Source organism: Amphiura filiformis, chromosome 6 (genome assembly GCF_039555335.1).
Source record: "Amphiura filiformis chromosome 6, Afil_fr2py, whole genome shotgun sequence".
NCBI lineage: Eukaryota > Metazoa > Echinodermata > Ophiuroidea > Amphilepidida > Amphiuridae > Amphiura > Amphiura filiformis.
In genome coordinates, this window is record NC_092633.1 from 13,074,719 (window position 1) to 13,101,810 (window position 27,092).

At 37.2% G+C, this 27,092-nt stretch overlaps 1 protein-coding gene across 1 annotated transcript in view; it reads left to right on the top strand.

The window, feature by feature from the left end:
* LOC140154991 (mediator of RNA polymerase II transcription subunit 13-like) overlaps positions 1-21,658 on the top strand; it is an 87,410-nt gene extending 65,752 nt beyond the window's left edge. Inside the window, 21 exon segments of the mRNA XM_072177659.1 lie at positions 2,430-2,557; positions 3,294-3,402; positions 4,635-4,840; positions 7,221-7,361; positions 8,185-8,231; positions 8,388-9,124; positions 10,290-10,415; positions 10,748-11,013; positions 12,602-12,727; positions 13,165-13,288; positions 13,785-13,844; positions 14,180-14,443; positions 15,376-15,626; positions 16,306-16,497; positions 17,069-17,292; positions 17,553-17,857; positions 18,279-18,403; positions 18,702-18,959; positions 19,737-19,913; positions 20,777-20,877; positions 21,269-21,658. Of these exon segments, the coding sequence (XP_072033760.1) occupies positions 2,430-2,557; positions 3,294-3,402; positions 4,635-4,840; positions 7,221-7,361; positions 8,185-8,231; positions 8,388-9,124; positions 10,290-10,415; positions 10,748-11,013; positions 12,602-12,727; positions 13,165-13,288; positions 13,785-13,844; positions 14,180-14,443; positions 15,376-15,626; positions 16,306-16,497; positions 17,069-17,292; positions 17,553-17,857; positions 18,279-18,403; positions 18,702-18,959; positions 19,737-19,913; positions 20,777-20,877; positions 21,269-21,401 (4,100 nt within the window). The 3' untranslated portion in view covers positions 21,402-21,658.
* The last annotated feature ends 5,434 nt before the right edge of the window (positions 21,659-27,092 follow it).

Here is a 27,092-nt window from a genome sequence, read left to right on the forward strand (position 1 = left end):
TTATGTGTCATACATTTATATATGTACATATGTATGTAAGTGTAAAAGAAGTACACAGTTACGTGCAGCTTGACCAATCACATTCTGATGGTATGATTTAATATGATATTATAAACTATATAGTTTATAGCTATACTATTCGGCAAGGTCCTTTCGCATTGCCCAACCATGCTTCCTGGTTATGGCATAAAAAGAATTACATGTAGGTCACGCCTGAGTAACAAGATGCTACGCAGCTTGTGTGGTGAATGGTTTGCCAACATGATGATGAAATGATACAATTAACCAATCAGAACCCCACTTCCATGTTTGTGCTGTAAACAACACCAAATGTTGTCGGAAAAAAAGTGCGAAAGGACCATGCCAAATATTTTAGTGATAAATGATATGCAAGGTTTGCATCTTGCAGGGTGTCTCTACAATAAAGAAATTGTAAGAAACATGTCCTGTGACACATACCTAGGATGCAAGCTATTACTTCCCTTTTACAGAATTCTATGAGATTTTTATTAGTTAAACTGAAGATTTTCTATTTATAGACATAATCAAGACATAATTGATCATAATATATTATGTTATAAAAGTACTCTGTCAGAACTGGTCATAAAGATGTCTGAAAGAATTAAAGCAGCAAGTCCTTGTAGGGGGGGATTTGTGTTAGAGCAGTCTTGTTGTCAGTAAATGCATAGGTTGCAATCAGTGTTCGAATTTAGGAAAAATAAATGGTTGTCCCACGGACAACCAGATTACAATTTCTGGTTGTCCGCCTAAGTTTTTGGTTGTCCGTGAGGCCTACAAATGTGACTTTTGGCTAGATTTATGGTTGTCCGGCGGACAACCGAATCAGTATTTTTGGTTGTCCGGCGACTTTTTTAGTTGTCCCGGGCAACCGGACAACCAAAATTTCGAACACTGGTTGCAATTGTAAATTGGATAAACTAATAGAACGGAATGTATTTTTTCAATAGTTACAAGCTTTGCATACATTTTGAGTTTAGCCTAAATCCTGTATGTGGTTTATGCCATGCTTGAGGCACATTGGGAATCAATGTAATAGAAATTGTGGTATGATGGAACGTATCTTTTAACTTTAGTATCAGACTCACTCACAATTTATCATTCATGTGTGATATTATTTGGTAACATTCCTTACGATTTGGAAGTGACACAGAGAATATGGGACCTCCATATTACATAGTGGGTATGACACAATACCACCACCCAGTATAGGTTACAGGCTGGTCTATGGGATTTTGTTAGCAGCAAAGGTTGTTATGACGCATAGCTACTTCCATGTTGTTGTGAGTGATTCCCCCTTGAGTATACGCAGCGACTTATTGACGGCGGTTGGATAGGTGAAGGAAGGCGTAATTGGCTGCTAATGTAGCCTGTCTCCAAACAACGACAACATAGCTACACAAAGTTGTCAAGTTGTGGTTTATTCAAATTCAGGGCAAAGAAAACAAGTTGAAAACTTAGTGCACAGACTTGTTGATTATTAATGCCAAGTGAGGGGATATATTATCCTGTTAGTTAACTTGTGCAAATCTAGGTCAAATAATTAAGATGTCCCAGAGAATATTATACTGAAATAAAAGTTGTTGAAAAATATCAAAATCCAGCAAACGGTAACACCAATAACTTATTGACTGAATTTATTACTAAAATATTTGTCATTGTGAGTCTTGAGGTTTAATATTTGGGGGTGCGGGAGGAGTCTGACTAGTACAAAAAACTGATTTACTCAATAATGCTCCGTTGCATGATATGATGTTGTAATCAAAACTTAGCTTGCAAGCCTATTTTTGGCATTGAGCAGGAAATTGATGGTTGGTGAGCGAGACTTAGGATCAAGCCAACCTTACCTTGAAACTCTTATGTTAAATACAAGTTTAACCATGACACTGCCTTTAAAATGATAATTGACACTACTTGTAAAATAGTGACAAGCTGTTTCATTTTTTTTTATGTTGAGTTTATTTTCAATTTATTTTGGAAACTGACAAAGTCACTTTTGCATGTAAAGTATGAAGTGTGTAGAACAGTTTTAAAATGTTTGAAAGTAATATGAGTTAACCATAATATTAGTACCCCCTTTGCTGTGCAAAGATTGATAATCTTGCAATATTTAAAAGATACAAAATGGGTTGTCAAAAACTGTTTGTAAAAATTCAAGTTGTGCAGGCACTGTTGGTGTAATCATGACACACCACATCTTCCTGATGTAGTCTCTTGCACAGTTTGTAATACTGACATTCAATGTTTGTGTTGTTTTGTCGCACATTAAGGCCCTTGTAATTACTGTCATTAAGTCTTTGTTCCATACAAGTTATTCTCATCCAGTCTCTGCCCTATGTCCTTCATTTTCTAGGCTAATAAACATTTGCTTATCATGGTGTTTAATGTTTCTTGTTTGGTCTTTTGCACAGGTCCATTATCTTCATTACCCAAGGCTAAGCTTGACGGTATAGGTACCAGTCTGACGCAGGAGAAGGATCTGGTGCTCACCGGTAACGACCTGGACAACCTCTTTGAGTCATCATCTGATGATGATATGGTGAGTGTATCATTTGCATGGCGGAGGGCGCTAGATTACCTTATTGAAATGCGAAGTGATCTTTACCAAAATGTGCTTCTAACAAACTACTGTAAACTGTAGGAAGATGTGAGAATAAAGCTGCAGAAAGCTTTGTATTTGGTCCTCAAGAATGGCATAGTAATGTGTTGAAGGGTATTTGGTTATAGATCTGTGGTGGTTATTGAACCCAATATCCCCCAGTTCATGTTGATTGATAGAAAGAGTTTAAATTGCTTTCTGTCAGGTGCTGATTTGTTCTCTCATCCGACCATGAAGCTGCAGACAAAAGAAAAATTCAATAGATTCTAATGCTAAATAAGTGTTATTTTTATACTTTTGAATAAAGAATTGTACGTCCTTTAATATAGCCGATAATGGCTTTGTTGATGTGATGGTCAATGCGACAGAGTAACCACTATGTCATGGTGATGTGATCAATACTATTTATTGACATCGTAGAGACAGAAGTTGTTTGTTTTATGGAAAACTGAGAAATTTCACGGAATTCCAAGTAGAAAATGGGAAATGAAGTTTTGCAACAATAGGTGAAATTTAAGCTTATTCAGGTCTAGTTTCCAATGTACATTCAACAGAATGCACAAACCTAGTAAATATTTCAGTGGAAGTTACTTCAAATTTGTCATTACAACTAAGTTGAAACATTTGTACATGTACTACTTTCTTCAAAAGCTGTTTATTTCTGTTTTATTTTCAGGGTGTGGAGTTTGAGGATATCACAAGTAAACTACCGGATCCCAACACTGATATTGAACCTACAAAGACTCATTTTGGGGCTTCACTAAACAGTAGTACCAATTTACAAGGTATGCTCAGCTATATATTACTAAGGCAGTTAAAAGGTGCAGAGATGTGCTCCAGTGCTTCTTGATGAAGATGTTGAATGCAAAGCAAGAGGCTATTATTGTTTAGTATGACCTGAAGAGAGCATGAATCAGGGGTGTGAAATCTCCGCTAAAAAGCAGAAATCCGCTTTTTTCATTTTTCCGACCGATTTCAATTTCAGCTTTTTTAAAACATCAAAAATCAAAATAGTGTCGGTGCACTTCTGATAGCATTATGTGTTGCAATAAAACGACTGGAAATAAGATTAACGATGTTTGAAAGGTCATGAATCCGGGTCATGATACGCAGGTCATAACATCATCGCGATATTCTTTGATTCCTCGTCCATACTCATTGTGTAATACGTTTGTTCTGGAACTGCGCCCATCGGATGATGTTATAAAAATGGCGCTGTGGGGAAATACGAAATTATGTGATTTACAATCCAAACCATCCATCGGAAGTTTCACATTGGATTTCATAAAAAGCATATGGAATTAAGAGAAGATACATCATGGCTACCATAAAATGTAATTTTGTCGAGCGACACTCACATTTAGGCCATGAAATGGAAGCTTATAATCTTCAATTTTTTTGCTTTTGAAATACGCGCGGAATAGCATCGAATTTGTACTGTAGTTTGGTAGGTAAATTTTCCGATTTTTTTTCGAAACCCACTGGTTGGTAAATTTTCCGCTTTTTTTTTTAAGCCATTTCACACCCCTGATGAATTATAAGCATCATTCATCAATCAACCCATCCAACTACAAAAAAAATGGTTATTTGATCATTGTCCTGCTCTCAAGTTGCATAACATGATTTCAAACATGTTACTGTAATAAATACACATTTAATTCCAAAGATAATAGACTCCGGCAAGTTTGTGTATCACTCATGGAAGCAAAATAGTGTACCTCCCAATTATTCTCCTACATGCCTGGTAACTTGGATTAAAAGTGATTGCTTGCATTGCGTTCTGTATGTAATTTGTTATGCAGATAGCACTTGCTAAGAGCCACATGCGCAAACCTTTGCCATGCTCATGCATAAGACGCAAATTATTGTTTGTTTCGGACTATGCTGATAAATGCTGGAGGAACATTATTTTGGCCCCCAAATGTGACAAACCAATATTGGGGGGAGTATCACCCTGTGGGTGTAAACTCTCACACTTTTTGACCATTATTGTTTGTTTACCTCCCTCTCTATCCAGGCCCGGTCCAGAATCCTGACCTGACACGGATGTTCCCCACCCCACCGTCTCTAGAACAGCAACTTGGATCACCAGTTAACCAGCCAGAGTACATGAATCATGGTTCAGTTCAAGGGATGGGACAGACAGAACATAACAACTCCGGTGATCTTGCCGATATTGATGTGGATGAATCCATGTTGAGTCCGAAACCAGAACCAATTGAAGTGAGTAGTTGTCCCTGCTTTTGAGCAATACCAGTCAAATTGTTAATAGCTTGTTTGAAAAGTACAAATATAAACAATGACAAGTGTAGAATATATGTGATTGCAGAGAGACTAACTTTCTTAACAACCAGCACCATAATTTTATTTGCCATAACTGCTGATATAAATGGACCAGATCAGACCAATTTTAAGTGTATAGTAATCAAGGTTAAATTCAATACTTTGTTAAATTCAGTTTTGTGTGAAATATTAGTTCTAAATATTTGAAGTAAAGGCTCTTGGAAAGTAAAGGATTTAGTGGAAACGTTAATTTCTTGTTGCCAAATACGGTTCAAAAAGTGCTGCTCGGCTATAAATACATGCACATTGCTGAAAGGAAATATTCTCTTTAGACAAGGAATTGATCTGTAAAATGCACACACACATGCATGGCTCCATTTCTGTACATATCTCCCTATTGGGCCTTCCGATATAATCCTTAGTTTCCTGTATCACCATAAATATTCTTTTAAGGTGAAATGTAATAGCATGATGGCCTTTGTTGAAAATGTTTTTGTGTGTGCATATCTGTAGGAGTATGTTGTGTAAACATTAATATGCATCTAGCAGTAAATATATGAGGAAAGTGAATAGAATCTGCCATATTCTGGATTTGATGATGTTCAACATTTGACTACAAGTGTAATGAACCAACTTGTTTTCATATCATTTTGTCACACTACAAGAAGAGAGATGTCTATCTTAAGACTGCAGCGTTGAATCTCATTAAGATTGCCATCTCAAGATGCATGAATCTTGTTATTTCTTAATACCCAAGTGAAATCATTGTAAATGCATTACACTATGTATGCATCACCTTAAGTATGCATCTGTACCACACACTTGTATTGACCTTCAGCTATGTGTTACTGTTGGGCTTCATGCCAGGATTGATTAGGCTGTCGGAAGGTTCAACACTGTTGATTCTTACTGGGGAAGTGTTGTGATGCCCCTAAACTAGGGATCAAATTTCCCAATTAGAAGTGTTGTATTTTTAGTTTCTTCTTTACATTGAATAAAAGTATCAGTTCCCAATATAGATCTGAAGGTTGCATGATATTTAGATTTTCATTTTTATTTTGTTTGTATGTGTGTGTGGGGGTGTGTTGGAGGGATGGGGTGGTGGGGGTGTGTGGGTGTATATAGCGTCTGGTATTTCTGTGGGCCTTTCATTACTCTTTCATTATATCCGACAACGAACAACTGAAAATGCACCAAGAAAACCTGTCGAAAATGTATAGGTTTGGTCATTTTTCCCATATACCACTTTTGCTTTTTGATCGGACATAGAGGAAATAAATGATAATTTAATGTGAGAAAATATAGTCCTATATTGTATGCTGTATTTCTATATGTTGTGACATGCTCACCGGAGGGAGCTCACCTTTGATAGATAAAGACACTCATACAGGCTACGATACAGCCTGGAGGAAATTAACAGCTTAACTGGCTAGTTTCCTGTGATTCACTCTATACTCTACACAGGCTACTCTAAATAGTACCATCCTCAGATACACCATTCAATATCCGTCATTCAGTGATGTAATATGTAACTTTTAAAGTAATGGTTTTGGGAATTATGTTTAATTATCTAAACTGGACAGAGCCTGTGGAAATGTTTGTAGTTGCACATGGGTGGATTGGACTGTGCCCATGGGAGACTGTGTTGTGGGAGTTTGGGTACCATTGTGAAGGAGAATATGGGATAGGGAAGGGGAGAATGTGTTCTAGTGGGATATCCCCATGTCCCCCGTCTGTTATCACTTAATATAGGTCAATATTACCATATATGGTATGAGGTTCCTCTGATTCTTGCATATTAAATTGTAAGGGGTTGCAGATAATATGCTGGGTCTAATACAGGGTGTGTAATGGAAATTGTACCATGTCTATTTTACACAGGGATGTCAAATTTCTGGCAATTGCCTGATTTCAAATGTTTAATTATTTTCAGCCCAATTTGAGGTATATGCACGCTTTTTCAGGCTTTTCTTGCAAAGCCACTTCCAGGCCACTGACATCCCTGTTCATAATAATTATATTTTGTATGTTGAATTTTAAACTTGAAGCTCACTGATAATTATTGGCATTATGGATATTGAAGCATGACATGTTATGGTAGACTCATTATACAGGGGTATATAAACTTATATATTTCCTTCTTAGTGGGTATGAAAGAAAAAGGCTTTATTTGGAAGTTTGCAAAGAAAAAGCCCCATTGTACCTGTTGAAACACATTTTTCCCCAAATAATGGAAAAATAAACATCTCTTGAAAACTAGGCTATGGAAAAAGTAAACTCTTTTTGAAAAGTATTTAACATTGTTCTGTTTCTTTTACAGGATTGGAATTTTGTATACAAGGTACCAATAATGGAGCGTATTGTAGGGCCAAGCATGTATGCACCACTCAAGTCACTGCCAAGTAGTAAGCTGCCCCCACTAAGAATAACTGAGGCGTGTAACTATAAGGCAACATGGCAGGTAAGTTATGCAACATCTATTTTTGATTTGTGCTTCTGTAACCATTATACTCAGCTGTATAAAAGTATATTACACAAGAGTTTAAGAGATTTGCCACATAAACATTTTTTTGCATATTTGTATAGGTCATCCAATTTGCTCGTGCATATTTCTTTTGTTTGAAAACACATTCCATTTTTCACTTAAAACAATTAAACAATGGAAAGTACCATTGGGCCAGTTTGCATCATTGTTTTTAGTTGGTTTACCATCAAAGTAATACTTGTGTTGTCTTTGTTTATGGTGCTCTATGTTTTTAAGGCTGATGGCACCTAGTTTTGAGAAATCACTGCAAATTGTTGATTCAGTTTCAAAGGACAATCACAAATAATGACTTTTGTGTCACAAGCATTGCATCACTGAAAATGTGTGTCCAAGATAATATGAAAACATTTAATGATTTTTTGACTATTTACAGAGATATCATTTAATTTTTGTTTATTGATGATAAAGAGAAAAATATACTTATCATTTGAATACCTGAGTGGAAGAAGGGCCCAACTCCATCAACCATTTTTTTGAGATACTAACAAAAAATACACTATTTGGAAAAGTTTTAAGAGACAAACTGTTTTTATCTTGAGGGGACCTTGAGTACTGGTACACGAACATACATTATAACATACATTTGAAATGATATATGTTGCAATGGCAACGGTACAGGTCTTTTAAGATATGATAAACTCATTTGGTAAAATGGAGTTGGGCCCTTCTTCCACTCAGGTATTCATTCATATCCTGCATAGTGTTTACAAATTTAAATGTTATCATGTTCATTTTGCAGCTACCTCTTTCACCAAAGCTAGATTTTCTCCCAGCCACCAAAGAAAGGTAAATATCTTCTTTTTCTAATTATGATGTAAATTTTATAATTATTTTCTACTTAAATAATGTATGTTGTCAATAGCACTTTGAGAAATATGATATAATTATGATTTCTTGCTGCATGTTATTAATACTTTTTATTTTTGCAACCTTTCATTTCAGTACTGTACACAACTTACACAGTATGGACACGGATCTTCTTAATAGTCAGCACGTTGGCCGGACCCCACCTGCTGCAAGCAGTACCATACAATCCCCTGCAATGTATCCTGGTAGTCAGGAGCCTAGAAGCGCCACAAATCCAGAACTCCAGTCGCCTGCCTCAGAAACCTCATCCTACGCAAGGAATCTGAACTCATTAGAGGCACCGACACCATCGAACAACATCCCAGAAGCACACAGTTTGTTTGTGAACCTTGCACTGTCGGATTCTTTACTCAATGTGTTCAAAGATCGTAACTTTGACTCATGTGTCATTTGTGCCTGTAATATGGACATCAACGGGGCTGATGCAGCCCTCTATGCACCGGATTTGGGCATACCGTGTAGTTGTGGTTTCAGTGAAATTATGAATCGCAGATACGCCGTGGGTAGCGGTTTATTTGTGGAGGACGAATCTGAAATAACCGGACAGGCGACGGATGTTGCCTTGTGGGCATACCACCGAGACAATCCATACTGTGCCGGTGAAATTGCTAGAAGGGCGACCCTTGGTAGAATAGAGGGCGCCCAGTCTAAGGACACTGGTAGTGAAATACAGAGAACTTCCAATACTCTGCTTAGATTAATCCAGGATCAGTGCAACACACCGTATTCAACTTTGTGCAGGTTAAATACAATAGCTAGAAGAAATTTAAACAACTCAGGACAGCTAGCTCGTAGTCAACTAGAAATTGATGGTAAGTGTTTGTGTATTCGTAGGTAGCATGTGTTTTGTGTGTGTGTATTTAATGGGCGATGGTACCATTGGGAGTTCACTAAGAAAGTGCACCAGGTGATTTTAATGTTCACTCCACAAGTACCTGTTAAAAATGGTGGGGAATATTGATTATAAAGCCTGCAAAATACATGAAGAACAAACTTTTATAAAACCCCTGTGTGTCCCCAAACCTATGGTAATTGGCACACAATAAGCAGTAAATGTACCAGGAGGTGAAATTTTTAATAGGCCCACACATCGCTGGAATCATGGCAATTGACCAGCTGAGTTGATATTTGACATAATATTGTTCATATTCTAATTATGTTATCTCATGGAAGTAACATTGGCATCTTTAAACTTGGGATTTGGAAGGTCTCCTGTTCCTCAAAAGTGTCTCCTGGTTCAGTGGCAAGGAGATTCCTTTGAAATAAGTGTCTCCTGGTCCATATGCTCTCAATTTGAGCCATGTGTGTTGATGTGGGGTATGTACATATGGGGTGTCTGTTAGGGTGGGGTGTATGTGTCAGTGAGGGGTGAGTTGTTTGTCTGTTTACATGTAGTTGTGTGTTTGTGGATGTGCACCTTCTTGTGTATTGGCATAATTGCTTCAAAGTCGGGTTGTAGTTACTGTGGGAGATCGAGCCTATCACTCACATGGAGCCCGCCTTGAAAGGGTAATTTCAATGTTGGAGCCCGCCACTCAGAAGCAGATATGTGTATTTTACTGAACTTATCCGCAAAGTGTCAATATTGGTAAAATTTTGCATAAAACTGTAAATTGCCACCTGGAACTCAAACTTTATTGTTGTTATAAGCTACAACCCTGTTCAAAGTTAGTGTTATGGCTTTTGTGTAGTTCGGTCGGTGAAGTCAATGCATAGACACAGCTATTTCGTGCATGCATTTATGCAGCATCTTTAAATAGGTGTGTCGATGATAGCATTTTGAGTGACAGCTCGCAACTTCAATGTGCGCATAATGAAATTAGCTGTGACATCCCTGACTGCACATGACAAAAGGCACCATAGTGACTTTGCATGCTGAAAGTGTTGATGTTCTTCTATTTCAGTCAATAAAGCAGAGCAAAAATGCATATGCTTTTAAACTTCATAAATAATAACATAATTATATTTGCTTTTCAGATGGGTGTGCTGTGTGCTTTACAGCATTAGAACAGGGTCGCTTGATGTCAGAGGGAGTTGGTACCAAGTTACCTGATGATGCTCTGCTCAGGAGCTCATGTCTTCATAGCTGGCCTTATACTCCAGGTAAGATGGCAGGCAAACATACGGAACTAGCAAAAGACTGACTGGTTGTGAAGACAGTTGAGACTATGTCTATTTTGTCATTGAGGTTAATAAAGATAAAGCAATGAAGTAAAATATTGTGTACCCCATGTGTATTGATTTTTCCCTTCAAACATGAGTAATACAAACAGCAGTGTATTTATACCAATTATGGTCTTGTAAGAAGCAAACAGTGTCCACATCACAAGGATACTTCTGAATCCTTTGGAACTAAGTAATTAGAACCTTATAAATACATCAATGCAACTGATTAATTCAAGGTTCATTTGTTATGTTTGCCTTATGTATTGCAGGTATAGCTAGAGGCTTGCTATCATCGCAGGACATTGTCCGTACACTATCATCCCTCCAGCCATTACTTCAGGATGCCATACAAAAGCGCACCATGAGGTTATGGGAGCGGCCCTATCTAGTCCAGGGGCCGCTTACGTGGCAGGTCTTCTTCAACATTTTAGTCAAAGGGACCTCAGAATCACCAGAACCTTTGCCCATCCCGCCGTTATTGGTTGGGTTTGACAAAGATTGGTTGTCGTCTTCGCCATTCACTCTACACTACTGGGTGAGCTTTTTATTGTCGTTTTATTAAAGTAATAAATGGTGTGGATTCTTGACAACATTGTATTTTGTTTGGTCACTACTAGTAGGGATGACCATCATAATTTCATGTTGCCCCTATTGCTACAAAAGATTGTTTTCTGGAAAGAACTCATCAACAGAAGTATTTTGGTGGTTAAATGGTCAAAATCGGTCAAAAACTTTTCGAATTATGAATTTTCAAAGTTTCCCATTCTGACCGGTCATTGGAACGAAATAAATTGACAAAGTCTAAATATAGCAATGTGAGCAAAATTGGTATAAGCATATATTTACCTTTTTATATTTCTTTATTTTAATATATATGCAAACATGAAACAAGCATATTGTGAAAGTATCAAAGGGTTTCTTATGAAATGGCACTTTACTAGTCAATAGCATTAAGTATTTCTTCAAACCGAGGCACTGAAATCATGCTTTTAGAAAACATTTGCCAAAAATCATCCATAATGGCCAAAGTGGCACAAAATCAAAAGTCCAGGTGAACTTTTTTTCCACAACAATATACACTACACATAAGAAAAATACTAATGTACTACAAGGGATTTTCAACATAGGAATCCAAACAATCAAGTACCAACATGCACAGCTTTGTCCTGATATCACTTCTGGGGTTTTAACAAAATGTTTAACCTCTATTGTGATTGGCAGCAGCATAAGGTATCTCTTTGATAGCTGATAATGCCCAGCCATTCAGCAAGTGGCTAATAACTGACCATGATAGGCTTGAATGAATACTGTCATGTGCTACAAAACCATCACACTCCAGGGACTGGTCACTCCATATGCTACAGGAGCACAATACTTTAACAATGGAGTGAAAGACTCATTATTGATTAGGCGCGATTTTAAAAGTACAGCTCCTGTGCGTGTATAGCAGCAAGTCAGTGCAGATGGTATAAATATAAGAAAATGTTTAGGGTTGAAATCAGGTGAAAAATACATCAAATGAGCACGAAACTTCACATTTATGTTCAGAAAGGTGTCTTCTTAGCATGATTCGAAAGGAATATGGAAATTCCAAAGGGAAGCTGGTGATTTAATTTTTAACTCGAGATCTACTTGTTCAATATTTTAACCTTTGTACAGAGAGTATGATAGAGGTATTACTAGCAACTCTGCCAAATTTCAGCTCAGTAGGCCACGTTTTTCACCTGAAATTATTGACATGAATATTTTGTGCCATTCTTGAGCAGTGCTGAACTCAGCCACTGGCAATTAAGCGCACTGTGGTGATGGACCAATTTTGATTCGCACTTACAGGAAAATGAAATAAGTTATGTTGCTGTAATTTGCAAGATAGTTACAAAATATAATTGGCATTTACTTCCCCAATTTTTACAGAAAAATATTGAAAAATAAAAGAATGAGATCAATTTAGAAATGTCTGTGCAAGTAGTGCACAGTTGAGCTCCCTGCATGTCTATGGGAGTGTTCTAATCAAGTTGATGGTTCATTGGTCATCCCTACTACTAGAGTCTTATCACAAAACTAACCATGCCAACTGACAGCCCATTTGACAATAATGTATTTAATCCTTATTGCTATTTCAGGAGAAGTTATTATTGGAGCCATATAGTGCCCAAAGAGATGTGGCTTATATTGCCTTGGTACCGGATAATGACCACGTCTTACAATGTGCCCTGCCATTCTTCAAGGAACTCACCGCTGTATATGAGGTAAATTCAATAACTACCCAGGGAATTAATAACAGGTGTCAAGATTGCTTGCTTTGTAACAAATTTTGTTTTGTGAAATAACATCAAAACTGTTTATAAAGAAGCCTCAGAATTAAATCTGGGTAAGATAGTACATGGAGCTAAATTAGGGAGTAATAAATCTGAAGTAAAATTGGGAATGCTTCTGGAAACTCTGAAGTACGATAGTTTTGATGGACAACGTTGATTGAAGTTTCAAAGAAATGAATATTGTTGCACTTTTGTTCTTGAACACAAAACATGTAACACCAAGAAGGGAATAATGACAAATAATTGAGTTTGCAAATGTTACACCTGTTGGCTTTGGCTCTTTAAATTATCATTGGATCCATGAGTTGTGTATTGTTTTATTTTCTTGATGTTAATATTCCCCACTCCTTTGTTTCTCATCTCAATAGACATGCAAACTCGGCAGGCATGCTCCCATTGCCAAAACACAGAGAGATGGTATCTTTAGAATAGGCAAGAAATATGCTGAGAAAGTGGCGACAGAAAGTGTTGATGGTTGGTTCTCTGAAATAGGTAAGATCATAATATAATGGTAGCATAGGAACAACCTGAATGTGCTATGGTGATGATTAAGCAATATGTGAACTTATGTTACATACTACAGTAGTCCTTCATTATTTGCCGTCATAGTTTGGTTCCAACTGATGCACTTTGAATGTAGGGAACTGATCACAATTAAGTTTGATCAGATATGATTTATCATTTGGTGCATGTGGTTTTCAAATGCTTAAACTTCAGCCTGTTCAGGTAAGCATTCCAAGTTCAGGTCGGCTGATGTTTTAGAACATTGGGAGCCAGTTCCACACAATGTGATAACAAATTGTTTGCTGTTTGTGCACAGTTTCATTCTGAATTCTTCAATGGGTGTACCAACAAACTGATTCTCATTCAAAAGGAAAAAGAAATTAAAGTTACGATTTTAAAATACAAACCATGGGAAGCTTATTTTGAGCATATTTGTCCCCTGATAAAACTCATTTTATGTTAATTTTTTTTATCTGCTGCTTAGGTGTGCTTCCCGAGGCCTCCAAACTGAAGCTCTATGCGCAAGTATGCAAGGCATATGTTGGTAAGTACTAGTGTCAAGAGAGATGTGTAGATGAGCCTGGTGATTCAAATATACCAACCAGCTGGCACATAGAATCTTAACCGAGTTGATATAAATAAGTACTCAATAAAAAACATTGGGAATGAAAAGATGTGAGACATGGTTGTTGGTGGTGGTAAGCCGTCATGACAGAATGTTTGTGGTATTAGTGTTAAAAAATAAAACAGAGAAATGCAAAGTTTTGATACATTAGGTATAGCAACTTAGCTTCTTCTTTTTCTTTCATGTAAAGCAGAGAAATGCAAGATTTTTGAAATTTTAGGTATAACAAGTTAGCTTGTTTTTGTCTTTCACAGCACCACTGCTCATGATGCACCCACCCGATAGTAGTCTTTTTACAATATCAAGACACGATAGATCAGGTAGCGGCACTTCTACAACAACCAGTAGTGGCTCGACAATCGCAGGTAGTTCCCACTCATCGAGTAGTTCCATGCACAGCAGTTCCATGCAAGGAAGTCACATCAGCGGACAATCACATGGGAGTTCTGATCATGGTGGATCTTCTGGACCATCGGCATCGATGAGTATGCCAGCGCCCGCACAGCCTGTTGGTTCAGGTGCGAAAGCATGTACGGTTATCGCATCTTAAGAATGCCAAAAATATGGGACCAGTTTCACAAAATGATCACAGCCTTGATCTGTTTGGCTGTGTTAGATTCTAATTTACCATACACCAGTCAGTGTGGGTCTTACATAGATGAAGCTTGAAAAAGTTGGTGTAAGATTCACAATGATGATTGTATCAGGTTATTTTCATGTGGCTTGTTTAATCCAATGTTGTCAGTGTCAGAAGGATGGGAAAAAAGTTTGTAAACACTAAAGTTTCACAGTTAAAGTGTGCAAGAGTGCTTGTTTCATTATGCAGGTGATGTTAGTATAAGCTGCTTATTTCTGGCATTGACCTATTGGATCAAATATAATCACAGTTTAATGTTAGACATGCTATGCTACCCTTTCTTGGCCATGTCCCTTTTGTGAAACAAGTCCTGGAGATCACCATCTCTTTATTCAATCAATAAACTCTTTAAATATCAAATCATAAAAAAATAAGTAATTCGACCTAAACATCAATGGTACTGCTAATCAAGCTGATATTTTACTAGGTCACTAAACATCTAAGAGTACATGCTTATTGACCCTGTATGGTCTCATAGGTAAATGAGCGCATATTTGAAGTGTACCTCGACATAGAGCACCTCATTACATGAAATAGGGGCTTCCATAATTTGTTCAAAACCTTACTTTTTCAGGTACCTTCAAGCAGTTTTATTATGTATATCGGATGTGTTTTTTCTTTCTTCTAGAGCGATTTAAGGGTATGATAAATTTGTCACTGGGTTCAGCGTCGATATGGTATGGGAATACAAGGTGCCTTTACCTGGCATGACATTTCATGCATGATATATTTTCCATACCATATCTCTGCTTTGCCCAATAACTACTAATGTGGGACATTATTTACTGTTGTTAATGTTTCATCTCCATGCAGGGTCCCAAAAGGAGAAATCTGATGGCACCGAGAGCAAAGATGCTGTTAATGATTCTGGTATTCCTGACATCATTGATCCCAAAGATCTGGAACAACCACCGGCAGTAGTGATCTACATCGTTGATCCATTTGCATATGGGGAAGATTACACTGAAGAGTTCCCATCCGTGACAACAGTAGGCTTACTTCGATGCTTCACAGAAATCTTTAGTCAACTTGGCGACACCTTGCAAAGAAATATAGTATTACAGGTATGTTAGAATAAAGTTAATCAGCAGTGGTGCTAGAAGTTGGGTATGAAATGACCAGTTATGATAATGTATCTCGGAGAATATTGTTCAGGGTTAGAATGTTACTTTGGAAAGGATTCTTGCAAATGATTTATGAAATTTATATAATTTTTAGAAGAGCACCAGGCTCAAAATTTGCACTTTTCTATACTTTGTTAATCTTAAATTGTATAATAAAACCTCGCAACAAAATGTGTGGTGTTGGTTTCCCCCAATTACATGTAATTTGGATGTTCAAATTGTCTGCTAACTATTGTCATTTTTTAAACACCTCAAAGAAGATTGTTATTAATTTCCCCCAAAATAAAACTGAATGTAAAATGGGATATAAACATAGCTATATGAAGCAATATGTTTAAGAGTTAGAGAAATGTATCATTCTTCAAAACAGCATTCGCATTTTATATATCATGTATATTACTGTCTTTGATATTTGTTTACTAAAGTATACAATTATAATTGAACTTTGTTCTAAATTTTTCATTTTGGAAATGCTGCTAAATTCTGTCTGAAATTTGAAAAAAATCTGGAATCCTAAAACAAGATAAAACTAAAATGGTATGATTTGGTCAACAGAGTTATGTAAGCACATTGCACATTCCACTGACAAGTGTGCTATTGTGCTATTATTTGCCCACAGATTATCCCTATCCACCAAGTGCTGCAGGTTTCCAATAGTGATATGTCCTTGCGTCTTCTTAGCCAGATGAAAACATTAGCATTCTCAGTTTTCTCGCAGTGTAGGCGGCACCTACGGCCGTCCATGTTGGGAAGAAGCCTCACTAGTTTTGGTCCAGCAGCTGATCTGGAGAAAATGATGAGGGAATATGAGGTAAAAGAGTTACTATTCATATTTATGTATCTATAGTAAATAACACGGTACAAAATGAATAGGGAGCAAACAAGATGATGTATAAATCCTTAATGAGAACTGCAGGTAAAGTCAGTTGGTAAAGTTTATAGTGTAATTGATATGTGGCAATTGGATAATTAGAATGGGGTACTTACCCTAAGCAACAACTATTGTGACATAAGTAAACCCTATAGTGCTGTGTGTTAACTAGGCCACTACTTACAGTAATAAAAGCGCAGTTATATTCCACACTTGCTGGCAGAGAAAAATGGCACTTGTTTACATTTTGTAAGCGTACACACTGCAAACACGAAAGTGTGGTTCTGATTGGCTAATTCAGTTGTCTCACAATCATAACATAAGCCAGTAATCGGATTGCCTGTTTATGCGTCAAAGCGTTGGTTGGCGCAGAGCAGCGCTCACGAAGGGAACACAAAGTTCTGCGTATTCATGCATTAACAGAGCACTCGTGTCAATCAGCAAGAGAGTGCCATTCGTTTTTTAAAAGCCAGTGTAATATATGACTTTCATATTGTGTTACCTGTTACAGAGGGAAGCCTTCACAAGGGTGTACTCGCCACCTTACATCTTGGCATCACTCAAAGACAAGCAAACAGAACTTGGCGAATCATTTGGTGAACTTAGCAAGCAATCTGGAGAATTGTTCTGTAGTTACTGTCTATCACATGACCAGAAGTGGATGCTAGTCTCATGCACAGACTCAAAAGGAGAATTTCTAGAAACACAAGTCATCAATATAGATGTTCCAAATAGGTATGTAAGACCATTATTTTTGTGTCACTGAGTTTGGTTGTACTGGAAAATGGCAATATCAACATTGGAATGGGCAAAATAAGGAAAGGGGTACATGTTAATTAAATTTGTCATTTGGTTTCTTTCTTTTTTTCTAGAGTACACTGCTTACTGTCAATGCTTTCACATTAGAAGTGCCCATATTTGAATATTACACGGCCACATCAATGCAAAATTGTTGAAATATGAAGTCCTAATGTCTGCTATTTATTTCTCAACAGGAAAAGAAGGAAAAAGGTTTCTGTTCGGCACGTAGCATTCAACAAAGTCTGGGATTTCATAATGGGTGTCATCTCCAAGACAGCTGTGCCATGGAGGCTGGTGATAGGTAGATTTGGTCGCATAGGCCAAGGAGAGCTCCGCGATTGGTCCATTCTACTAAGTCGGCGTTCCCTTAACAACCAGTCCAAAATTCTCAAGGACATGTGTCGTATGTGTAATGTGCAGACCAATAGCGATTTCCCGTGTATCTTGAGTGCATGCTTAGTGTCCATTGAGCCAGAGCCAGGCTTAAGGATTATGGCAGGTAAGCTTTAGAGTTCAGAAAGAGTATGAAAACGAGATGGTTGTTTGAATCATTAGAGAGATGCAGCCAATTACCATTGGGCTATTCCAGTTGAAATCCATACACCCCTAGTGGAAGACATAACCTTAATCGCTCACACAGGGGGTGTAGATTTTTCAAATGGAGCCAACCATTCAGGTAACCCCATTTGAAAGACACATACCATGTGTGAAAGATTAAGATCATGTCTTCGATAGGGATGTACAGATGTCAACTGGAATATACCATTTTGCTATTTGGTGTATTGTATCTTTAACCAGCAGCATGCATACATCCTTTTGCATACATCAATAGTATGTGAAGTCACTTTTTCTAGCGCCTTGCAATATTTTCCCAAGTACGGGATTTAACATAAATGTTTTGTTTTGATTGTGTGTTGCAGATTCCGTTGCAGCAGATAAGTGCAGTAAAAATGCGCAGCGGGACCAGCCAAGTTGTCAGCTGCATACACCAGATGATGCAACATGTACCCACATACTGGTCTTTCCAACTAGTGCTACAAAACAGGTAAGTAGCATTAATATAGATAAATGCCTTTAAAAAAATCAAACCCAAGGAAAAAATACAACATATCAAGCATCGAGTCTGCAAAATTACCAGATTTTAATCAAAATCTTTAAGGGCATTAGCATTGTGGGGACAAGTTCTGATCTCATGGATGACAATTTTAAAAGGGTAACATGTAAAAATTGCTTTATGAGGCTGAAAGTGACTTGTTGCAGGCCAAAGTGTTACTCATTAATTTCCAATGTTTTAAGCATGTGTAAGGTGTATTTATTGTATGTATATTACTACTTATTATCAGGTTGCATCGGCTGGACCAGCTGAACCAATCTTAGACATCAATTTTGGTGCTCCAAATGACAATGTTGATGACCTGATTTCAACATTTGCTGAAGCAGAAGGCTTTGGCTTTGAAGACATGGGTGATCTACTAGGGTTGCCAGTTTCTCCCACAGCAATGACAACACCAAACGGTTCACCTGGTGCACCCCAGTCACCTAATGGCTCACCGAGTACTTCCCGTACTGCTGCTGCAGAGACCAATAGAGCTACTACAGAGGTATGTAATTTTCATTCTATTCTATTCTATTCAAATGTAATGAAAGTTAATAGATTTGTTTGGATTTAAGGAAGTGCATGAGCTAGTTTTATACTATAAATTTTCAGATGCATGCTCAGTGCTCATAATGATTCCAAGTAGAGTTCATGATGGGTTCCTCTTATATTATGAATTATTTACAATGCAAATTATTACATGAAGATTGCCTTTATATGAAATCCAAGTCCATTTTAACAAAAGAAATCCATTCTCTTGGTCGGGCTGACGTCACAAAGGGGAAATAGCCTCGTAAAACCTGTGTGCTCATGTGCTGTTCCCATTTCTTGAGCTGGTTGCTATGCGCGCGCTTGTGCAAAGGGGACGAAGGGGACAATGTTCCCGGATGTCCGACCGAGTGAATGCAACAAGTTTTGACATTGTGGGTAGATGCATTTGAGCAGAGGGAATCGGCCCAATTCAACAATTACTCATCTGATACGGATATGTCAGAAGCTTTTCAATATTTTCCAATCTTATTGACCCTTTACACTGCCATCTCAAAACAAGGTGCTACTCCCAAAGTGTGTGTTGTGCATGTGTACACCTTTCATAGTCATATGTTATAACCATGTACACTTGTAAAACCCTTCTAGCCCTTTCCTAGAAAAGTGCAAAAACAAAAATGCAATGTTTGAACATGAATTGCTGGGAGAACCTCGGAGAATCTCGATGACGGATTTGTGCAAAGGTCCATAGCATAGAACTGTAAACTGAAATTAAATTACTTTTGTTCCATAGGCATCTACTCAGTTACAACCTGCAAACATCCTTGGAGATGGTGAGATTGAAGCTGCCGTCCTACAGCAACCATTAGCATTAGGTTATTTTGTATCCACTGCCAAAACTGGACCTCTCCCGGAATGGTTCTGGTCTTCTTGTCCTGAGGCTGAACATTCTTGTCCCGTCTTCCTCAAGGTATGTGTGCAATAGGAAAATCTATTATAAGTATAATCTGTATGCTGTGGATGACAAGTTTTCACATTCTGATCATAGAAGTATTTTAGAGGAGTTGCAAATTGCATATTTATTATTAACCTGTCTGTTATTTTTTCTCTCATTTGGGACAATTTCTCTACATCCTTGTCCCACTCTTCTCTTCTCTTTCACCCTTTGCCTTTTCCACTTCCTCTCCTTTCTTCTTCCCTTTCGCTTCATCTTATTATCACATACGTGTGGCCAGTAGATAAGGCGCCCGACTCATAATCCATAGGTTGCGAGTTCGAGCCCCGCTCGTGCCAACGTGTTGTGTCCTTGGGCAAGGCACTTTATCCCCATTGCCTACTAGGGGATGGGGTTGGGTTGATTGGATGTTTGTATAGTTGTTTGTTTCAATGTTGCAATATTGGCGCTGATTAAGCTGCTGCCTGCAAATTGCATTGTGTTTGTTTAGTTGTGTTTAATGTACAATTCTAGCAATTTGACCTGCAGGTCACCATTAGAGTTTGAAATAAAACCTTCCTTCCTTTAACCCTCTTGCTATCTCATCTCATCTCATTCCCTTCTCTGAAACTATTCTATTGCTTCCTTTCCTTCTTCATTTAAATATGTAAAAAACAAAACACTATTATGTATTTTTAGCCAAGTTATGGTTAGTCCAACCATGGTATCACAATTTCATTTTGATTTTAAAATGTTACAAATTGTCTCTTGACATATAAAGCCAGATATTGAGCATTCTTATTACAGTTCAAATGGTTAACTTCCAGAACAATATGTAGTACTTTTTCATCACAATAGCTTATACGAGTAATGTTTCCACCTTTGATATTTATTTTCAGGCTGCATTACATGTTCACAATGTGCAGCAGACATCGGACGAAATCTTGCAAACCAAACACACCCACCCGTTGGACTCCAACCTTACCACTGATCCTCTCAGGTGAGCAACATATGGTATTATGATATACCGTAAAAACTTGATAGTTAGCATATGTGCTTACTATCGAGCACTTTTAAAACATGCAAACATGAAGAGCCCTATCCACAAAAGTGTAAAGGGGTTTGAGCAAATCATCGATACACATAGTTATATACAAACAAGTAAACCTGCAAAATGGTCTCAACCCCATTAGCTCAGTTGGTAAAGCGCCAGATTATGGTACAATTTCATGTTTTCAAAAGCGCTCGATAGTAAGCACATATGCTAACTATCAAGTTTCTTGATATGTGAGGCTAAGCATCCCCGTCAATGTAAATTAAAGATTCACAATATGCAGTCAAGTGGGTAAATAGATGTGATGTTAACCTCACCTTTTTCTTTATCACCCCAGGTATGTTCTAGAGACGTACAACAGCCTGTCATGGTTAACTGTTGACCCAGCTAGCGGCGATCGTCGCTCATGTCTACCTATTCACATGGTCGTCCTTGTGCAGCTGTACAACACAATAGCAGCCCTCTTGTGAACAAAGAAGAAACTTTTTGCAACCATTGCCCGCATTTGACATATGGGACTGTACAGAACAAAGACGGAATATATATGTGACTTCAACAACTCCAGTATATTATTTATAGGCACTGTGTGATTTCATTGTGTGAGAGAGAGTTACACAAGATGAGCAGTTTCCCAGTATGCTAGTGAATGGATTTATACATGCTGTGTTTTGGAAAACTCATAGTTTGTCGCTAGTCCACTATTTGGTGGAAGTAAATACTGTTTTTATCAGAACCTTGCCATGGGAAAGAGGCACAGTGAAGAGAAGCTAGCATCATTAGTGAAGTCTTACCATAGGTGTGGATGTAACATATTTACCTCAAAGATGATCAAATGGAAACAATCTTTCCCCACAATTGCTACTCATGACAGACAGAAAACACTGTTGGCGATTGCCATTGAAGAATTTCGCCGGAATGTGAAGTTCAAGAATTCATTGCACAAAATTATTATAATTTCTACTGATTTTGAGTGGACAAACTTGCACTACAAGTGGTTCTATTTTTAAACGGAAATCGTGATGCAAAGAAATTAATAATTTATGTAGATGTTGAACAGGGTGAAAATTAAGTAAATACATTGATGAGAATAGTTTATATTTGGACTTTTTGTGTTGATCACAAAGTTATTCTTTATTGGCAGTAATAAACATCAATGGAAAATGAGAAGTGAAAAATGTGGACATGGCCTGTTATATGTAAGCCAGCATCGTTACTGAAGGATGTAGGATTAAAGCAGTAATAAGAGATAAGATCAGCCAGCTTGATAAGATGGGACGATCTACTTTGTTGTAATGCTGGTTTCATACTTCATCATGCCACTTGCACTTGGTCTGCAAGTGAAGCGGCACACTGCTGAGTGGCAGTGGCATGACTCTGAAAGCCACTGTTGCAGCTCAGCACCGCTCCAAAATCGTATTTTGTATGCTCTGAGTTTACTTAAATTCAACTCCCAGCGATGCTGCTGCTTGGGTCAAGCGGTGAAGTTATTGATATATATCTGCTTGCCACTGATCACCACTAGCATTTCTGGTGTGACTGCGCAGTGAAGCAAAATCATCTTCAGAGCGGCAAGCAGCAGGAAAGTATGAAACCAGCATGCATCTATCTCTGATCACAACATTTGTATATGTCAAGCAGACCATTCAAGTTACGCACAAGATTCAATGTTGTATCACATGTCCATTTTCCTTTTCAGAAATGTCCTTGGAGTTGATGAGAAATTACCTCCATTTTGTAATGGTTGTGATTTTGAAATGTGTTTAATATGGTGAGAGAGACTATTCATATTTCAATTCTCATATGAATTGCATCATAAAATTGTTGGCAATTTGATATCAATATGAAAATAATGAAGCGTCGGAATGAAATATTAATTGTTTTACTTTACACTTTATGGGCATGGTTTTATCTGCTTTCAATTTATTGTTTTCTACGAGTCAAATATTTGCTACTGATTTTCTGTAACTAGGTACCGTATAACCAAAGTATTAAATCAGGAAAAAATCTTAATGGAAAAGTCCTAACATTATTATTAAATAAATCATGTTTTAATATCATCATTTTCTGCTGGCAGAATTTGACGTGTTAAATAAGTTATAATGAATTAGGTATTTTAAATCATGCTGGTTTTCACCTTTATAACGTCTCTTTGCTTAAAATTAATATTTGGATTTTGAAAACGTCATATTTGGGTTAACCCATGATGTGATGCCATCGCAGTGTGCATTGGCTAAAATCTGTGCTGCAGTCACTATTATTCTCACATCCTTACAGGTACCTAGAGAAAATAAAATTGTTACATGGTGCTGAAAGGTTTGCTGTACATGCATCTTGGAGGATAAAAAACCAGACTAGGTGATATATAAAACTAATAGGCCATAATGGGGTGAACCCGTATTATGGAATGGTGAAATCAAGAAGGGCATCACATGATTAATTTGTTCTTTTATAATCATGTGATACACTTTTTTACTTCGCTTTCATTGTGATATCAATGTTAGCCCCATCTACGGCAGGCAGGTGCCAATTATAGGAATGGTCTATACCATTCAAAATACACCAAAATCACTGACACATTGAATTTGGAAATAGATGATTAGCAACAGTAACATTTCACAAAATGATAAGCTTGTCCTCTTTCTCACCCATCTAGATATTCTGTTTGCTGATGTAATAACAAATAGATAACCTTTGTATGAATGACCTATTGACCTTAATTGCATAATAGGCTATTCCCGTTGAAATTCATACACCCCTATGGAAGACATGACTCAAATCTTCCACACAGGGGTTGCAGATTTTAAATGGAGTTGCCCATTCAGGTAAAACACTCCCTATGTGAAAGGTTAAAATTGTGTCTTTCTTAGGGGTGTATGGATACCAAGTGGAATAGCTCAATTATGAAACTTGGTAGTAATTAATGCAGAAGCTCTAGTCTAACATCTCCCTTGTTGGTCTTCTTTTTTTATTATCGCATATTTTTGTTTTGTATTTTTTTTTGCTGCTTGTTAATTTTTGTTATTATTGTTTTATAATACCATTGTATGAAGACCAAAGAATGTAAAGAATTGATTCTAAAAATGCACAAATTGGCCTTTGATATGTTCCTCTAAGGTACAGTCCTGAGAAGCAAGAACATGAATGACTTGTGACATTTGTGTATCTGGCTGATATGGTTTTTGCATTAAACTGAATAAGGATTTTAGCCTCAAGTTTATTATAGAAACCCCAAATGAGGTGGTACCAACAATATTTATCAAATAAGAAAAGGCTCATTTAATTTAATGCAGAAACCATAGTGATATCGGAAAAAGGGGTTGATTCCATCCGGAAATGTGCTTTCAGCTAGTGTATGAATGAATCGTGTATAAATGGATATGCTATGCATACGTTATTTAAGAGTCCTGTAAGTGTCCACCGATGTATTCCAATCTTTTTTTCTTGTGTACTGTTCAATTGTTGTAACAGCTACTGAACATGTTTATGCTAGGGAATTAATAGTAAGAGGCTTCTTCATATTTCATTTGGACAATTGACTATTGCAAATCAGTTTCCTGCTGTTAATGAATGACATGCTGATAACTAGAAGAATGCAATATAGGAAGGGTTTGAAATAGTCAATTATTTGTTGAAATAGCTACCCAAGAGTTTCATTTTATCTCTGTGGTGAAAGAAAATGTTAAAGGACATAAATTGATTATAAATCTTTATAAAGGTGGTCTAATAGGAACTTGGAACCATGAAAAGTGCAAAGGGCTGAATATCATACATACCGGTTAGATGAGTCTTGTGTTTGTGTGTATGAAGACCAAAGGGCTACTATCTAAGAACCAGGGCTGTACATCATGATGTATTCTTAACATTGGACCTACAATCAAGATCCCCAATTGACCTATTTGACATACAACTCTAACATGTATTGCTTAAGCTTGCATAGTCAAGTATTTGGGAAAAACTGGTTGGAAATCACTGCATTCAGATAGAGAACTTCAGAGGGTATAGAAAAAATATTAAATTCGTGGACATCGTGGAACATTCAACTACGCTTGTTACTCCCGACTAATCATGCTAACTACTGCAGCATACAACGCTACTCTCACGCGTCCATATTAGCGAGGCTATCTGCGTACAAATGCTTACTACGCACAGCCACGCAAAAGAGTATGTTCCATGATGTCCACGAATTTGATAATTTTTCTATAGTGAGAATGAGAATTTTGTAGAGTAGTTTTGCATTTCAAGTGTGAATCTAAATATTAAGATAATGAATGAATGAATGATAAATTGAATGGAATACTAAGTATTTATTTATATTTAAAATGATTAATTTATTTTTTTGCTGAAAGCATTAACTAATAATACACCAGATCAAAACTGGTTACTAACTATAACAAATGTATTGATTAAAAAAAAGCATTATTTTATACTTGGCCTTTTATGTGCAAGTGCATAAAATTGAAAACATAGCAAAGACATCAATGGCTCAACACAGCATTTGTCTCCATTGCTCCCCTGGGTAATGTTTTGTATAAATGTAATCATACTTATGAATAACATAACCCAGGGGAGCTATTGGAGACGACACAATGTTACACTGAGCCCTCAGCTTTGTGTATGCCTAAATCACTTCGCAGAGATGTGTTTAACCTATCGGATTCCTTCAGCAGTTGTAATCTAAGTGTGCATTAATAGCAGTGGAAAAAAAGAAACGCACACATGTGTTGCTTTGATTTAGTAGACAACCAGAGTAATCCAGGTTAGGCTAGAGACCTTTTTTTCAGTGACCTCGCTGAACTGATTATGCTGTATTGGGCTATTTCAGTTGAAATCCATACACCACTATGGAAGACATGACCTTAATCTTACACACAGGGGGTGTAGATTTCAAACTGAGTCGCCCATTGGGTAACCCCATTTGAAATTCACACCCCATATTTGGGAGATTTAAGGTCATGTCTTCCATAGGGGTTGTATTTATTTCAACTGGAATGGCCCATTGGACCATCCTAGAAGATGTTAGGTTAACACAGTCATCACATTAATCAGGCTAACTTGGGAACAACACTAAATTGACTCAATTTATTGGGATAAATAAATCAATATTTATCAAAAAATTATTACAATTTGGTGGTTGTGTACTGAGCGAGTTACCAAAAAATGGTCTTCAGTTAGTTAGCCAAGCCACAAAGTATTGATTCCACACAAAGAAGCTGAAGGTATCTTATGGCAACCATTTCATACGTAAACATTTCTGAAGCTTTTCAACACAATTTTTCCATCAGGTCATGAGCAATGTTTTGCAATAATTTACTTGCAGATTTATGAAGGGTTAACAACTCCAATTTGTACAAGTATAAGAGTAAACGCTTGTCACTGCAAAAATGCAGTGTGATAGCGCTGAGGACCATGTCTCATATTACACCATATAAAGAGAAAAACATGTTCAAAAGCTCTTGAGAGAGGTTGAAAAATAATTAATGCAATTTTATATTCTTTTAATGCAATGCCCCACTGTGGGCATTTGATCTGAAATGTTGATCCTATTATTAATATACAGAAGGTGGATCTGCTTGTTAGTAAAACCTTGTGTACAGGAAGAACATATTCCCCTGTGATTGTAAGGAATGAAGTTGTAGGAAAGTAACCAGGGGTTGATTTTGACTAATTATGCATAATACTGCTAAATTAATACTTCATTAACATAGCAATACCTTCTATGCAGAAGAAAAACGACCAATTTGTTTTCTCTGTAAAGCAAGTTGTAAGGCCTACAATAATAATTTGAGCAATAGGGATTTGTCATTGCCACCAATGGGAATGCTGGAAATCTTGATAAACCAGTTTTATATGACTGATTATCAAAATATATAGCAAGTTTGTGTTGGTGATGATAGGAAATGTACCTTGAATGAAGCAATTTTTTCTTTAACTGATGTACACATTGGGCTATACCAGTTGCAATCCATCCATGGAAGACATGGCCTTAATCTCCCACACAAGGAGTGTAGATTTTGAATGGAGTCACCCATTCAGGTAACCCCACTTGAAATTCCTTTTGTGGAAGATTTAGGTCATGTCTTCCATAGATTTCAACTGGAATAGCCCATTGCAGTAGGAATGTAATTTTATTTATAAACATCCATCCAATTGGTGGTGTCCAT